The 15,864-nt window shown below is 45.8% G+C and overlaps 1 protein-coding gene across 2 annotated transcripts in view; it reads right to left on the reverse strand.

The window, feature by feature from the left end:
• The window catches only part of HDAC6 (histone deacetylase 6), a 46,985-nt gene that overhangs the window by 21,366 nt on the left and 9,755 nt on the right, over positions 1–15,864 (reverse strand). For both annotated transcript variants that reach the window (XM_081893865.1, XM_081893866.1), the window contains exons 7-19: positions 14,739–14,835; positions 14,079–14,176; positions 12,513–12,617; positions 11,642–11,710; positions 11,317–11,443; positions 11,057–11,122; positions 10,904–10,963; positions 2,716–2,805; positions 2,485–2,591; positions 2,331–2,398; positions 1,794–1,974; positions 796–924; positions 469–637 (exon numbers count right to left, since the gene is read on the reverse strand). In XM_081893865.1, the coding sequence (XP_081749991.1) occupies positions 469–637; positions 796–924; positions 1,794–1,974; positions 2,331–2,398; positions 2,485–2,591; positions 2,716–2,805; positions 10,904–10,963; positions 11,057–11,122; positions 11,317–11,443; positions 11,642–11,710; positions 12,513–12,617; positions 14,079–14,176; positions 14,739–14,835 (1,366 nt within the window). The remainder of the gene's footprint in view (positions 1–468; positions 638–795; positions 925–1,793; positions 1,975–2,330; positions 2,399–2,484; positions 2,592–2,715; positions 2,806–10,903; positions 10,964–11,056; positions 11,123–11,316; positions 11,444–11,641; positions 11,711–12,512; positions 12,618–14,078; positions 14,177–14,738; positions 14,836–15,864) is intronic.

Here is a 15,864-nt window from a genome sequence, read left to right on the forward strand (position 1 = left end):
CTCCTGCTGCTGCCACGCTGCGAGAGCCCGATTTCTGTTCTCTTCCTGAAGCAAAGCTCTTAACCCGAGGCACTATTTCTGGGTTAGCGGAGTCTGTAACCTGCAGCGTATGTAACCTGAAGCGTATGTAACCTGAGGTACCACTGTATATGCTTATGTAAAATTGAAAATGCAAAAAATATATTTTTAAAAAAATACATAAATTAAAAAGTTAATTCTTTATTGAAGGAAACAAACCACAGCTCCAGCCTAGTGGTCTCAGCAACTCTTTCTAGGAGGTCTTGCCCTGATGAAGCAGTTGCAAAGACTGAAGGTCCTTGCCTTCCCTGTGCCCACTAGGACTCCTCCTCTCCAGGGTCTTTCCCTGAGTCCCCCACCACTCAGTCCTGCCTTCAGGCCTCCAGGATGGTCTGCAGCTGGAGCAAGATGACTGGCCACCCCCTTCCCCACTAGGCTGCCAGAACTCACCTGCCCAGAGAGCACGGCCTCTACTGCACTGAACGCGGAACCAGCCGCCAGCCGAGCGCACTCATAGGAGCTGGCGCAGATGAAGATGGAATTGTACTGGTCACCCTGGCGATGCAGGTCGCGGGGCTTCATGGCTGCCGTCGACTTCACCGTCTCCACATAGGCCAGGCTGCAGAGAGGAGACGCAAGACAGAGTCGGCACCTCCCCCTCCCCGACGGGAAGAGGGCGGAGCTTCAGAAGTTACTAACCCGCCCTTTCTGGGACACCCACCCTAACCCACTCCCAGAAGCTGCAAAGGCTCTTGCAGTCTGGGGGTGCATCTCCACCTGTGGCACATCCGCAGCTCCTCTTCAGAGGCGAGGCGAGCCGGGAGCCGGCAGCACCTTTCCGTCAGGTGAAGCTCCCCGTGGCGCTGGAAGATCCGGGAGACTCTCTGAGGCAGCTCTGGATGCTGACTATGGAAGAGAGGGAGAGATAAGGGAGGGCCGGGCGCCAGGACTTGGGAGGAAAGTGGAGGACAAGAGGTTGTGGGAACCTGCCCCCCAACCTTCATGGGAGAGATGGCGAGGACTTCACTTGCCCACTTTTTAGGGACCAGGTTTGTAATTCCCCCCCTCCACAAATAGCCACCTTGGGGTGGTATAGAGAAGAAGAAGAAGAAGAAGAAGAAGAAGAAGAAGAAGAAGAAGAGGAGGAGGAGGAAGAGTTTGGATTTCATATCCCGCTTTATCACTACCCTAAGGAGTCTCAAAGCAGCTAACATTCTCCTTTCCCTCACAACAAACACTCTGTGAGGTGAGTGGGGCTAAGTAGTGTGACCCAGCAGCTGCATGTGGAAGAGCGGAGACGTGAACCCGGTTCACCAGATTACGAGTCTACCGCTCTCAACCACTACACCACACTGGCTCTTGAGACCCCATTCATCCCTACACTGTGGTCCTGATCTGGAAGAGCCACCTCCCCACATCCTTATTTGCATACATAGGAAAAAAGCTCTTGGGGGAGTGAATGGGAGTTTCCCCCCACAATAGAAGCTTTCTTTTCTGGGCAACTGATGGTGCAGCTGCAACCTTGGCAGCAACCCTGTAAGTATTATCGTTCTCCCATATTGCATGGGTGTATGTGTGGGATGCTCCTGCTGAGAGGACAGTAGTTAACCCTTTCCAGAGCCAACTCCCTGCAACTGTACTGGGGCTTGCGGGGGGGGGGGACACTTTCCACTGGCTCCCACAGGAGGCTTTGTTCAAGCCTAACTGCAGCACAGGATGGTGGCAGAGGAACCACAAGCCTTGCGTTAAAAGTTGTGCATGGAATTAATCCCTACCTGTCCCACATGTTGTAATGCTCCGTCATCTTCTCATCATAGACCAGCCCAGTGCAGGAAGGGGGCCGGGGTAGCATCAGTTCAGCCGCTGACTTGGACAGGATCTCGGCTGCTGGCAAGGGGTGGCCTGGCGGAAAAACTATGCCCGCCTCTCCTCCATTCTCCCGAGGCACATCAGTACCTGAATCATTATGGGGGGAAGGCAGGGAAAAGTAGGTGATTTGGCTTCCTCTGCTTCCTGGAAGGAGCTGCAGCCTGTGGGGCTAAGAAGACAGGCTGGCCCAGGATATTTTGTTGATTGAGGCAGAGCCACCAAGAGCCACAAGCAGCATGTACTGCCACAAGGGCTATTGCCCCCCACTTCCTGGCAATAATAAAACAAATTAAAGAGTTAACCATTTGCTGCCTTTTCATGACACCCCAAATCAAGCTGTCTGAGGCAGCACCAGCCCTGGCAGGAAGCGAGCAGAACCAAAGAGGACCAAGTTTGCTGCTTGAGAAAGAGGGCAAAACAGAGACAGAGGCTGCGGAACTCACTGGTTCTCCGGAGGTTCTTCCAGTACTTGCTGTGAACTGCAAGGGTCTGGGAAATGGAGCAGAGGGCACTGTTGGGAGGGAAAAGTGAAGGCGGCCATCAGGAAAGGCTCAGGCACAATGCTTGGGAAAGGGCCCAATGCACCCGCTCTCTTACCTGGCACATGGAGTAAGAGGAGACTCCAGCAGAGGACAGGGGTCTCCTAAAAGAGCCTTGAGGACTGCACAGGTTCCCTCTGCCAGGGACTGGAGATTGTAGCCACCCTGAAAAGGAGGAGGAAAGGGAGAAATAAGACGGCCACAGTCCCTTCCCTGGGAGAGCAGCTAGATCTGTACGGGAGCCGCTCTCCTTCGCCCAGGGACAAGATGAAAAGTGTACATTGCTCACCTCCAGAGACAGAACCAGCTTGCCTCCAGACAGCGGCATCAACAGATGTGTCAGGTGAGCAAAACATGCTGGCGTGGCTGACATCTCCCCCTACGGATGCAAAAAAAAGTGGGGTATTTTGCTCTCATATCTTACTTTTGGAGAGTGGTTTCTACTAGAGGAGATTTTAAAAATCCAGAAAAAATATGAGGGTCAGGTGAGTTAGCTGCCTCCACTGCAGCCCTGAGAAGCCCTTTAGAGTGCCTCCAGCAGCTCCATGTGATGGATACACAGGACTAATTAATATAGTGTGTTTTAGGCCCCATAAAGAAGAAGAAGAGAAGAATAGGAATTTGGATTTGATATCCCGCTTTATCACTACCCTAAGGAGTCTCAAAGCAGCTCACAATCTCCTTTCCCTTCCTCCCCCACAACAAACACTCTGTGAGGTTGAGTGAGGCTGAGAGACTTCAGAGAAGTGTGACTGGCCCAAGGTCACCCAGCAACTGCACGTGGAGGAGCAGGGAATCGAACCCGATTCACCAGATTACGAGTCCACCGCTCTTAGCCACTACACCACACTGGCTCTCTAAAAAGCAATCTAACCAATGTGCCCTCCAGATGTTCTTGGAGTCCAATTCCAATCAGGTTTAGCCAGCATGCCTGATAGTCAGGGATAACAGGAGCTGGAGTCCAGCATCACCTGGGGGGGAGCCAAGCTGGGGACAACTGCTAGAAAGGATGGAGAGCCCCTCTGCCTCCTAGTCAGATGGAAGTGCCACCATGTTGTCTACCTAGAGCTCAAGCACGCCTCAGATCTAGATAAGCAGCACGGAAGCAGCAGGGACCAGAGGATTTGCAGAATGAGAGGTGGGGAGAAGATTCCTTCCCTCCTTCTTCCTGCCCCTGCAATCCTTCACCCCAAATCACTTTCACCAACACGGAAGAACAAGAGCAGGGCCAGCACACACCCACACCCACATACCAATCACAGCTTGAATGAAAAGCTGAAGCTGGGAGAGCAATCTGCTCCTTCCCACCTGGTGCCAGTAGCTCTTCACACAAGCTGCTCACCACTGAAGTTGGAACCAAGAGGGGGAGAATGGGGTTTGCAGCCTGGCCTCATCTTGTCCCTAGTGTACACAAAGTGCTAAGTGGCCAGAGAATCACTTCATTTCCTTTTTTTTTTTTTTTTTAATTTTACTGTTTATTAAATTTTTTACACAATCATACAATCATCTACAAACCGCGGCAGAACATACAATAGGGGGTCAAAAAAGCAAAGAGGAAAGAAAAAAAAAGAACAAAATAAAAAAGATAAAAATAAAAATAAAAAAAAGAGAAAAGGCACAAGAAAAACAGAAAAAGAAAGAGGAAAGAAGAAAAACAAAACCAAAAGAGGGTAATAAAACATCGTTCCGTACACTGTGACTTCCATCCTTCCCGGTTTGGGTTGTACAATCCTTATAGTTTACTCGCTGATTACATTATCATTACCAATATTCAAACATTACAGGTTTTAAATTCCATCCACTGAGATTTTCAACATTCCATAAGTCACTTCAACATAGCCCAGAAATTTACTCCAGTCATTTTTTAATTTAGTATTATTTTGAGATCTAATTCTTTGTGTCAACCTCGCTAGTTCTATATATTGGAATAGTTTCGTCTGCCATTCTTTAACTGTGGGGGTGTTAGATGTTTTCCAATTCTGCGCCAACGCGATCCTGGCCGCCGCCGTGGCGTATTGGAAGAAGTTTTCATCTTCTCTTTTAATCTCTTCTCCTACCATTCCTAAAAGAAACGCTTCCGGTATCTTAGGGAAGTTGTATTTTAAAATTTTCTTTAGTTCCTCATAAATTTGGTCCCAGAATCCTTTCACCACCTCACAGGTCCACCACATATGAAAGAAGTTCCCCACCTTGTTTTTACATCTCCAGCATGTGCTATCACCGGTTTTATACATCTTCCCCAGACTTGCCGGGGTGATGTACCATCGGTACATCATCTTCTCTAGATTTTCTCGGAGAGTAGCACATGCCGAGAACTTCATACCCTTTTTCCATAGTTTCTGCCATTTCTCCTGTTCCACATTATGTCCCAGATCTCTGGCCCATTTAACCATGACCCCCTTAACTGCCTCATCTCTGGTTTCCCAGCTTAACAATTGTTTATACATTTTAGAGAGGAGTTTGTTATTAGATTCCAATATTTCTACCTGATATTTCGATTTTTTTTCACTCATCCCTGTTTTTTTATGCTCGAGCCACAACGCATTAATCTGATAATATTGAAGCCAGCTGTTTAGTTTTCCTTTTAACTCTTCATAGGGTCTGATTTTCCATCCACCCTCCAGTTTGACTAGGAGGTCCTCATACGTCCATCTCTCCCCCTCTTGGTTTGTTTTTTTGAGCGTTATAATATCGATTGGGGAGATCCACCAAGGCGTACCGCTTTCAATTACTTTTTTATTTCTGTTCCAGGCTTCTAGTAGGGGGCCTCTGATAATGTGATTTGAGAAGCTTTTGTGGGCTTTACCTTTATCTTGCCATAAATAAGCGTGCCAGCCAAACCTGGCATCAAAGCCTTCAAGGTCCAGTAAGTCTGGGTTTTTTAAAGTCGCCCAGTCTTTTATCCAGCAGAGGCAGGCAGCATCGTAATAGAGCCTTAAATCTGGGACTGCGAAGCCCCCCCCCCCTCTCGCATCCGTCAGCAATTTGAATTTAATTCTGGCCCTTTTCCCCTGCCATATGAATTTCGTCAGAATTTTTTGCCAGGACTTAAAACATGATATTCCTCTTATTATAGGGATATTCTGGAATAAAAACAGTAGTTTTGGTAAGATACTCATTTTGATCGCAGCCATCCTTCCTGACCAAGACAGTTTCAGCCTATTCCAAATGTCCAGATCTCTCTTAATTTCTTGCCAGACCTTGGTGTAATTATCTTCTAATAAGTTTATATTCTTTGGCGATATCCATATTCCCAGGTACTTAACTTTTTTTACTACTTTAATGCCGCTCATTTGCTCCAACTGGGTCTTTGCCGCTTCATCTAAATTCTTCACTAGAATTTTAGTTTTCCCCTTGTTTAGTTTGAACCCCGCCAATTTGCCAAATTCTTCTAAGATCTTTACAGTATTACTAACGCTGTTCATTGGTTCCTCTAAAGTTAACACCACGTCATCAGCATATGCCTTTAGCTTGTACTCTTTCTCTCCGACTTTTATCCCCTTTATTCTTGATGACTCCCTTATTTTATTTGCCAATATCTCTAGAACCATAATAAAGAGAAGGGGGGATAACGGGCAGCCTTGTCTTGTGCCTTTCGCTATTGTAAAAGGGCTGGAGAGGCTATCGTTTATAATCAGCCTTGCCCTTTGCCCTGAGTATATTGCCTTTATCCCTTCTAAAAAGGGGCCCTCTATTCCTACTGTTTTTATACACCGTAACAAAAAGTTCCAAGAAACATTATCGAATGCTTTCTCAGCATCAATAAAAATTAATGCTGCCGGGATATCTATCTTCATATCCAGATATTCGATAATATTCACTAAGTGTCTGACGTTATCTTTTAACTGCCTATTCGGTAAAAAACCCACTTGGTCTTTATGGATGGCTCTCATTAAGTACTTCTTAAGCCTGCTCGCCATAATATCTGCAAAGATCTTATAATCATTGTTGAGCAGGGAAATTGGTCTATAGTTTCTTATATCCGTTTTCTCTGTTTCTGTTTTTGGTATTAACGTAATATGTGCCTCCCTCCATGAATCTGGAATCTTTCCTCCCTGGAGGATGTTGTTAATAACCTCGCTGAGCACTGGGGCTATATGATCTCCTAATATTTTATAATATTTGGCAGTTAATCCATCGGGGCCGGGTGCCTTCCCGTTTTTCATTCTCTTGATGGCTTCCCTCACCTCTTCTACTGTAATACTTTTATTTAGGTGTTTTTTTTCCTCATCCGTTACATGGATCCCTCCACACTCTGCCAGGTATTTTTCTATTTCTACTTCTTCCTCTTCTCCCTTCTCATACAGCTTTCCGTAAAATTGGGTAAACCTTCTTTCTATTTCAGTTGTTTCTTCCACTATCTTATCCTCTACTATAAGTTTATTTATCACGTTTTGCTTTTTCCTCCTCCTTAGTTGCCATGCCAGCAACTTCCCAGATTTGTTCGCCGATTCGAAATATTTCTGCTTCATGAATTTAATTTTCCACTCTACCTCTTGATTTAGTAGTGCGGAATATTGTGTCTGCAGCATACTGGAGGTTTGTTTAAGTCTATCATCTCCTGGTCTTATTGCTAATTTTTTTTCACAATCTTTTAGTTGGGTAAGGATCTCTTCTTTCTTTTGGTTTCTCAGTTTTCTCCTGTAGCTGTTTTGTTGTATCAGGAAGCCTCTTAGGACTGCTTTGCCGGCGTCCCAAACTACGTCAGGGGGCGTACCCTTATTCCAGTTTAAATCAAAATAATTCTTAAGAGTGGCTTTGGCTTTATCTATCACCTCCTCGATTTCTAAGAGGTACTCATTCATCCTCCACCTGTACGGACCTGATGTTTCCTTTTTTATTTCCAAAGCTATTGGGCAGTGATCTGATAAGGTTCTGGGTTGTATTTCACATTCCCTTACTTTTGTCAAAATTGTTCTTGAGACCCAAATCTGGTCTATTCTGCCCCAGCTCTGGTGGGGTTCTGAGAAATGAGTAAATTGCCTTGTTACAGGGTTTTTATGCCTCCATATATCGATTAAGTCAAAATTCTCCACCAAATTGCTAAAGGATTTTGGCAGCTTCCCTTGATTCACTTTACCCTTCTTTACATTTCTATCCCATTCCGGTGCTGGGACCCCGTTGAGATCCCCAAGTAAGATTAATTTATGGTCTTCCAATTCTAGTAGTATTTGTTCCAACTTCTCAAAAAATTCAGCTTTATTTGTGTTGGGGGCATAAACCGTAACCACGTTGAGCTTTTCTCCCTGACAGTTAAGTTGGATTCCTACTATTCTCCCCTCATCGTCTTTACAGATTAGTACCGGGTCCCACTTTTCTTTGACATATATCACTACTCCCTTTTTCTTATTTATACCCGAGTTGACAAATTCTACCCCTAACTTCTTATTTACTAGGATATGTCTATGTTTTTTTGCTATGTGCGTCTCTTGGAAACAGATTACATCATAGTTCTTATTTTTTAAGGCTTTCTCAATTTTATTCCTTTTCAATTTTTCATTCAACCCATTCACATTCCAGGATAAGAGCTTCAGTGTAACGGCTATTGTTTAACTCTTAGGTGTATTAAGCACTCAGTTCAGTTTTACAAGTTTAAAATCTAGAGTCCTTGTTCCCTAGGACCTCCTCCTCTCCTGCCGCCTCTTCTCCCACTGCGGCATCACTCTCCTCATTTTCTTCCTCAGCGTCTCTTCCTTCCTTTCCCGGCCCCCTCCCCCTCCATCTCTCCTGTTTCTCATCCAGCTCTACCTCCATTGGCCTATTCTCTATCCTGCCCAATTCCTTCTCGTATCTTCTCAAAAATTTCTCGGCTTCTTGAGGATCCAGTAACCTAAACTTTTTGTCTTTGTAGAAAAAGGTGATTCCTTCAGGGAATTCCCATCTATACTGTATGTCATTTCTTTTTAAGACCCCTACCACTTGCCTAAACCCCTCTCTTTTACGTAGCAGTCTTGTCGGTATTTCTTTATAGATAATGATGGGCCTCCCACCGATTTTCAATTTATTTCGATAGCTTGTTTTTAGGATCAAATTTTTCATTTCCATTGAATTGAAGATCACTAGACAGTCACCCAGAAATTTATTTGGCTTCAAGTGTTGAGGTCTCGTTTTAATTCTAAATGCATTTTCAATAGTTTGGGTCACCTCATCTTCTCTTAATCCCAGCCACTTTGATAATTCCTTAGCCATCTTTCCTTTTATGTCCTCATTCCTTTCTTCTTCCACTCCCCTAAATTTTAGGTGGAGTTGTTTTTGTCTCAGTTCTGTCATGGCTAAGTTATCCCAAATCCTTTCTTGTGTTCTATTTAATTCTCTCAGATCTTCCTTCATCCTTACTGATTCTTTTTTCTGTTCCCTCATCTCTTTCTGCATTCTTTTGTTAGATTCCTCAATTATTTTAGATTTGGTAGATAACTCTTGGATCTTAATTGAGAGTTCTCCTACTGCACCTTCTATTTTTTTGTCAATCATCCCCTGCATTTCTTCCAATTTACTTTCCATATGTAATTCATTTTGCTTAAATTCCTCCTTGATTCTTGCCCAAAGGCTCTCCAAGTCTCTTATTTCTTCTTGTTTTGATAGTCTCCTATCCCCTTGAGTCCCCCCTCCTCTTTTCCCGTCCCTCCCCCACATTACTAGGTCTCTCCCTGTGGGGCTTACACTCTTGTTCTTACAATTCTGCGTGATTTGTTTCCGTGGTAGTCAAATACAGTAAAGGGGTAGGGGAGATAAGAAAAAGTTAGGAAGAGAAAAAAAAAAGGGGGTAGCGGGGACGGGAACTGGTTTGCGACCAGGGGAGAGCCGTGGGCAAAGGACCCAGAAGCAGTAGGAAAAACCCAGAAGAGGCACCAGAAGGGGGGCGCTCCCACCCACGACGACGCCTTAGTGTGTGTTGGTTCAAAGGGGGACGGAGTTCCCACCCACGCTTTGCTAATACGGAGTCTCGGAGATTCAGTTCACCAAGGTCCTCAATTAGGTCTCTTGAGTACGTCGAAATCCTCCACCACCAGCAGGGGGCGTGTCAGTCTAAAGCGGAGCCTCAGGAGACGATTATTTCTGATAAAGTAGGCTGCAGACCCCCTGGGTTGCGTTAAAATGTCCAAAAGTCCGAGGATCAAACTCCAAATATAATGTCCAAAAGTCCGAGGGTCAACTCCAAAAATAAATTATGCAGCAGTCTTAAAGGTGCGGCTTATAAACTCCATTCACTAATTTAGGAGACACTGAGACGGGCCATAGGTAAAAGAGCGGATCTGCGTACCTCCCGGACCAATCGCCACCATACACTGTCACCTCCGTAGGGCCGGCTCTGTGATTAGTTCGCCCATATTAGAGTTTTTAGCATCCTTAAAAATTTCCTGTAGTTTCAGTCTCCTCTAGATAACATATATTATCGTGGCAGAGTTGAGTAAGTCTGATGGTTAAGTCTGGCTAAGTACTAGCGAGTGTATCCAAATGGAGGAGTCTAAATTAAGGATTAACAAATGTGTCCAAACAGTAACCTCCTTTCCTTTTTAAAACTCAAATGTAAAGTCCTCCCACGGTACCTCTTTAAAATTTAAAGTTTAAAGTCAGCGGTCTCTCCTATCGCCGTGGGGTCTTTGTTTTACTCACTCAGTCAGACTGGCGTCAGCCTCCTCCTCATTCCTGCAACTTTGTTTCAGCGCCATCTTAGTCCGTCCACCGGGTGGATACCGAGCAAACAAAATCCAATAACATCCAGGATTCTCCTAGCTTTTAACCGGCATTCTATCCCTGTAAGACGTCTATGCACACTAGGATATCCATTCTGCCCGTTGCGGTAATCCGTCGCTGTCTCCAGTGGAAGCTAGAGGCTTCTCAACGCGGAGTCGGTCTTTCCCCTGCTTGCGCTCGCAGCCCCGTCGTCCCCGTGGCCCCTCTTAACGAAAGACCCCGGGAAACCGGCGGTTCCGCTTTCCACGCTGCCAGGCGACCTATCCCCCAGAGGTTCCCCCCCTGGGGTTTTTGGGGTGCGCAGAGCCCTTGCGCCGTCCCCAAGCCTCCGCGATGATCAGAAAAGCCCAGGCTGGGCTTTCCGCGCTTCCTTACTGTCCGCGACCTGTTCTATATTTTACGTCTTCAAGACAGGAGACAAGAAGCCTTGGCTATCAGCTAGTCTGGGGGATTTAGGACATCAGGGCGGGAAGAACAGCACAGCTATGTTGAGCAGATGCGGGGGAGAAGACAGTCTGTCCAGCATTGCAGATTGTTCCCTGCAACGTGCAGCAACAGGGCTGGGCACATTCTAAGGCAAAAAGTTCCCTCTTACAGGGCATACATGTGGCCCTACAGACTCTGCATGGAAAATGTGAGCCCAGGACACATTCCTAAATCCTATTTGGGGTAATAGGTGCTCTGAAAGAAATCTATGTAGAATGGTTCCCTTTAGACAGAAGACTGAAAATTGCTGAGGAGGGAGGGCTGTTCTGCAGAGTTTGCGAAAGACATTTTCATACCTTGGGGTCACCGATTACAGAGTCAAAACCAGCAGCAACCAGGACCAACTGGGGCTGAAACTGCAAGAAACAAACAACCCAAAAGGAAATGGGTAAGCCAAAGATCTCACTTGATCTCCCATTAACCAAACAATTCTACTTCCCAGTCCTCACCTCCAAGGCCACAGGCAGCAGGATATGCAAAAAGGCAGAGAGGTAGTCAGCATCCCGCATCCCTATCTGGAGGGACAGACAGAGCACATTAAAACTCTTGAGGGAGAGCCCTAATCCATAAGCAACTCATTGAAACACAAACAGACACACAAAAAACCTTGTCTTAGAGCTGTCACTATTGAGTTGGGGCCAGTGGCAATGAAACACACAGGTAAATCACTCTACGGGTAAAGGGCACCCCACCCACTAGCATTTCCTACCTGATTCCAGGGCAGGTTGATGTTGTAGCCCTCTCCCCGACCTCTGCCCACAGCATGACTGTCAGAGTCTAAAAGGTGGGGCCAGAAGCTGCCCCCTTCATAGCGATGGATGGAGAAATAGAGGATGCTATGAACAGAAACCATGGCAGATACAGCAGTGAGGAGAAATATTGCCCATCGGCCAAGCTCCAGCACTCTTAGCCCAGTTGAGCTACAAGCCTTCCAGGCCGCAGCCCATATTTAACTAGACCACCCCTTCTTTTGCAAATTCCTGTTCACCCCCAACAGTCTTGCCCAATGCCCTCTGATCCCTTTTATTCTGCACCTGGGATTGTCCTCAAAGAGGTACTGGGTGCCTTGTCCATGATGCACATCCCAGTCAACAATAAGCACCCTAGAAGGGAAAGAAACATGAAGGGTCACCAATAATAAAAGAGAACTACGCAGAGCTCAGCTTTCTGAAAAAGAAAAGTTACCATCAATGCTCACTGTCAATGACATCCCTCCAATGAGTCCTAGATATTGTAGACCTACAAAATTTGGGATAAGATGCCACAAGTATGCTGATGAAACCCAGCTCCATTTCTCTGTTATTATTAGCATTTTTATTTCTAGCATTCAGACATCCCCTAATTACTGCAATGCTGCTTTTAACAGCCCTGTAGGCCAATATTATTACCCCAACAGGATAGATGGATTTTCTGAAGCCAAGAGAATACTGGCTAGCCTTAGGACAGCTAATGGGTTTGTGGCAAAGATGACATTGGAACCAGGGGCTTCTTAGCTGCTATGCTATGCACAATTTGACATAAATGTACCAGCTGCACTTTACTTTAAAAGAAATGGCCAATTGTTACTGAAACTTCAGCTCAGGATAATTCTACACTCCCTTTCTGCACAAGTACAAGGCGGGTGGCTGCCATATTTTCTACAAAGCAGCTACAACTTGCTATCAAGACCAGCCATGTTTCTTTGTAAAAAGGGAGGCAAAGATCCACTGCTGAAAAAGTCTGGAAAAGGGACATTAGAAGGCTCCTCTTTGGTAGATTAATTGCCTTGATCCTCACTCAACAGAGGACCAAAGTTCTGGATTGCTCTCCTATGAGAAAGGTTTGAGGATGCGTGCTCTAAAAATGAAGGATTTCATTTAGGAGGCCTGCCTCTATGCACCTCCAGTGTGAGTTCACGATACTCACCGCTCCACTCCCAATTTTTGCCGCGCATATTGGGCTGCGATGCCTACGTTGTTGAACATGCAGTAGCCATCCATCTTGTCACGCTGAGCATGGTGTCCAGGTGGCCTGAAACCAAAAAGGTAACATTGGCTAACCCCAGAACGAGAATGTCGCATCAGGAAGGGAGACTTAGTGATTCATTCCAGAAAGTGTCCAGCCATATACTTTGGTGGGCCTCTAGGGGGTGTTCCCAAAAGTGTTGGAGACATCATCACATGCCTTCTCACAACTGTCTTGTGAGAAAGCACCATGAAAAGGAAGCAGGTGAAAAGCACAACCACACATCTGCTCCTGGATCAGACAAAGGGGCCTCCTTCCATTAGCCCCCCAGCCCTCGTTCAGAGGAACTAAATGTTTTCCAGGTGTGGATATTTTTGCTTTAATATTATTATTCTTGTTTGTTCTTTGTTTTGTTCTTGAATTCTGTGGGAGGGGGCAGGGTACTGGTACAATACTTACTTCCTCTCCCCCAGGGAACCCCTGATTCTTTGTGGGAGGGGAACAGGAACCTCTGGGAGTCCTGTGGCATCCTAAATGTGTTAATGTTTATTCTGGCATAAGCTAAGGGTTAAGCACCCACATACTCAGCAACACTCCTCCACTGCATATTACAGCAGATAGCAAACAAAACACTAGTTCTGGCTTTGTTTTTAAATCAGGGGCAGCCATCATGGTGCCTGCCAGAAGTTCTTGGACTCCAACTCCCATCGGCTCCAGCCAGCGTGGCCAATAATCTCCTCCACTGGGGAACCAGACCCACTGCCTGCTCTCCGGCTTTCCCTACCAGAGGAATCAGCAGAAAACAAGGGACTAAACTAAGTGCCCTCTGCGCCATCATGTAACTGATTAACTTCACCACATTTTCAAATACTGCAGGCCTGTTGCCAGACTTGCACTGGGAGCTCGGCAGGAAGGAACTGGGGTGGGTAAGAGCATGATGCTGCATACTCTGCTCTAGTTTCTGCCTGAGCATGGGACAGGCACGCCGAACATTGTGGGGGCCTGGTGTGCATGCGTGATGTCACACGGTGGGAAGATGCCCAATGTGGGCTGCCATGCCCTCCGAAAGGCCTGACAGGGCATAGTCAAAGCTATGGAAGGGCCCAATGGGGCCCGACCAGCTGCAAAATACTGAGGGGGCTCAGACCCCTCAGTGAAATGGGGGGGGGGCTTTGGCCCTCATGGCCTTGCATAGATGGCACACATGACATGGGAGGTTCTCTTAAATATCAGCTTAAATCTGTTTTTCTGGTTTTTCGTATAAAGAAACCTTCCTCCTGGCTTGTGGTGTGAAGAGAGAAAGAGAGAGAAAGGAAGAAAGGAGAGACAGACACACCAAAGAGAAGCACATGTGTCCTTTGCGCATTACACCCTGGGAGAATTTATGTCCCTTCCTACACTTGCGAGGGAACCTGTAAAATTGAGGAGCCAAGTGTGCTCTTGATGGAGCTCCAGGACCACATTTAAGCACCACACACACACACCGCCCAAATAAAACAACAAAAAGGATCCTTGTTTCTGCCATACCTGACCAGAGCCAGGCCGTTACGCAGCTTCCCAGCCAGCACCTTCTCCACAAGTTGCAGGACAGAACCAGCAGCAAGGCAGGCGCAGCGGTAGGAATTCTGGGGTAGGGGAAAGAGAGACAAGTTAACAGATGCTATACCCTGCATCCCATAAACAGGCTACCCACCCAAGAGCTTAAGGGCCCTCTTGCCGCCTATAGATTTTCACCATACACCCTCAAGGGATTCTCTCAGGCTCCATAGACACATCATATATTTAAAGCAATCCCTTCACCTACCCAAAGAATCCTGGGAAATGTAGTTCATCCCTCACAGAGCTGCAACTCCCATCACTCTTAACAAACTACAGTTCCCGGGATATTTTTTGGGGTGTGCGTGCTCTAAATGCACTTTAAATATATGGTATATATGCAGTCTCAGACTGCAGGCAAATACAGTACGAAGGAGGGGAGAGGGATGCTCCTGCAAAGGAGTGATTAAATTCAACAGAAGCTTCCAGAGCCACAGCAGAGGTGTCAACTGCTCTGGGTCAGGAAACAGCAACTCTATCGAAAAGAGCTAGAAACTTGCTCTTCTTTTTATTTTTAAAAAAGCTCAGATGACTCGATTGTTGTTCAGATACCATGCCATGGGGAACGTACAGAGCTTTGTGGATACTCACTGGGTGCAGATAGACAGAATCATACGTGTCCGACAGAGATCTCAGCTCAGCTTCACTCATAGTTTCAGTAGATTTCATCAGGGCCAAGTACTCGGGGCTGTTAAAAATGTGGGATAATCAGCCTCATATAACCATCATGCTTAAGTCAAATTATAATGGATAAATGGGTCAATACCATAGAGAAAGCTATCCTGCCAGGCTTAGAAAGGTCACTTCCCCTTATCTTGGGAGAAAATGGGTAATGAAGCCTATTGTTCAATCTCCAACCTACCTGAGAAGCTCAGTGAATAAAAAGGTTTGAGCTGGCTGCTCCAGCTCAGACTGTATGGCTCCAACAAGTCTCTCTTGAGTTGCAATACCAATAGTTTAGGAACTTTCACCACTTTGGAACTAAGCCAAGCTTTACTGCCTGTGCAACTTTTTCTGAATGCTGAAACACATGAACCTGACCTTTGGGAAGTTTGTAAGTAAACCTTTTTTTAAAAAATAGTTTTTTATTAAAGATTTTCTTATGCTATAAAACAAACAAATAAACAAGGAAAAGTACATATAGGCTCTTCCAGTGTCTAGTTATGATGTTTCTAGCTGCTGAGAGTGTGACATAAGTTCCTCGTCATGTGCATGTCTGTTGTTTTCCTGGAAGGTATTTAATAGAGCTAGTTCTGGAGTTGCTTCTATTACATGGTATCTAACACCACAGAAACTGGCGCTGATACACCAAGGAAGTTCATCTAAATGCTGGAGACGCTGAACCTCCATAGGCACATACCTCCACATGTGGTGGGGGAAAAAAACCATTTTTAACCTACTAAACATGTGGTCTTTTTCTATGCTAGGAGAAAGAACATGAAAGGACATATTTTAAAGGTCTAACAGCCTATATTTCCATGTTTTACTTTGCAGCATATTTTACGATTTTAAGTCTCTGCTGGGGTTCCCCCAACAAAAAGTACTTGCCCCAAATGTGGATCTTGGCATCCAGGAATTCTCCTTTCTATATACTCATTTCATCTCGAACCAACAAAAAAAATGCAACACATATCAGCAGGACCAATCTTTCCAATGAGGCTTTCCAATGATGCACAATCTCCCTATCTCCTCTACAAGTCCATGAACCAGCTCCCTG

This window comes from Podarcis melisellensis, assembly GCF_964234715.1.
Source record: "Podarcis melisellensis genome assembly, chromosome: 17".
NCBI lineage: Eukaryota > Metazoa > Chordata > Lepidosauria > Squamata > Lacertidae > Podarcis > Podarcis melisellensis.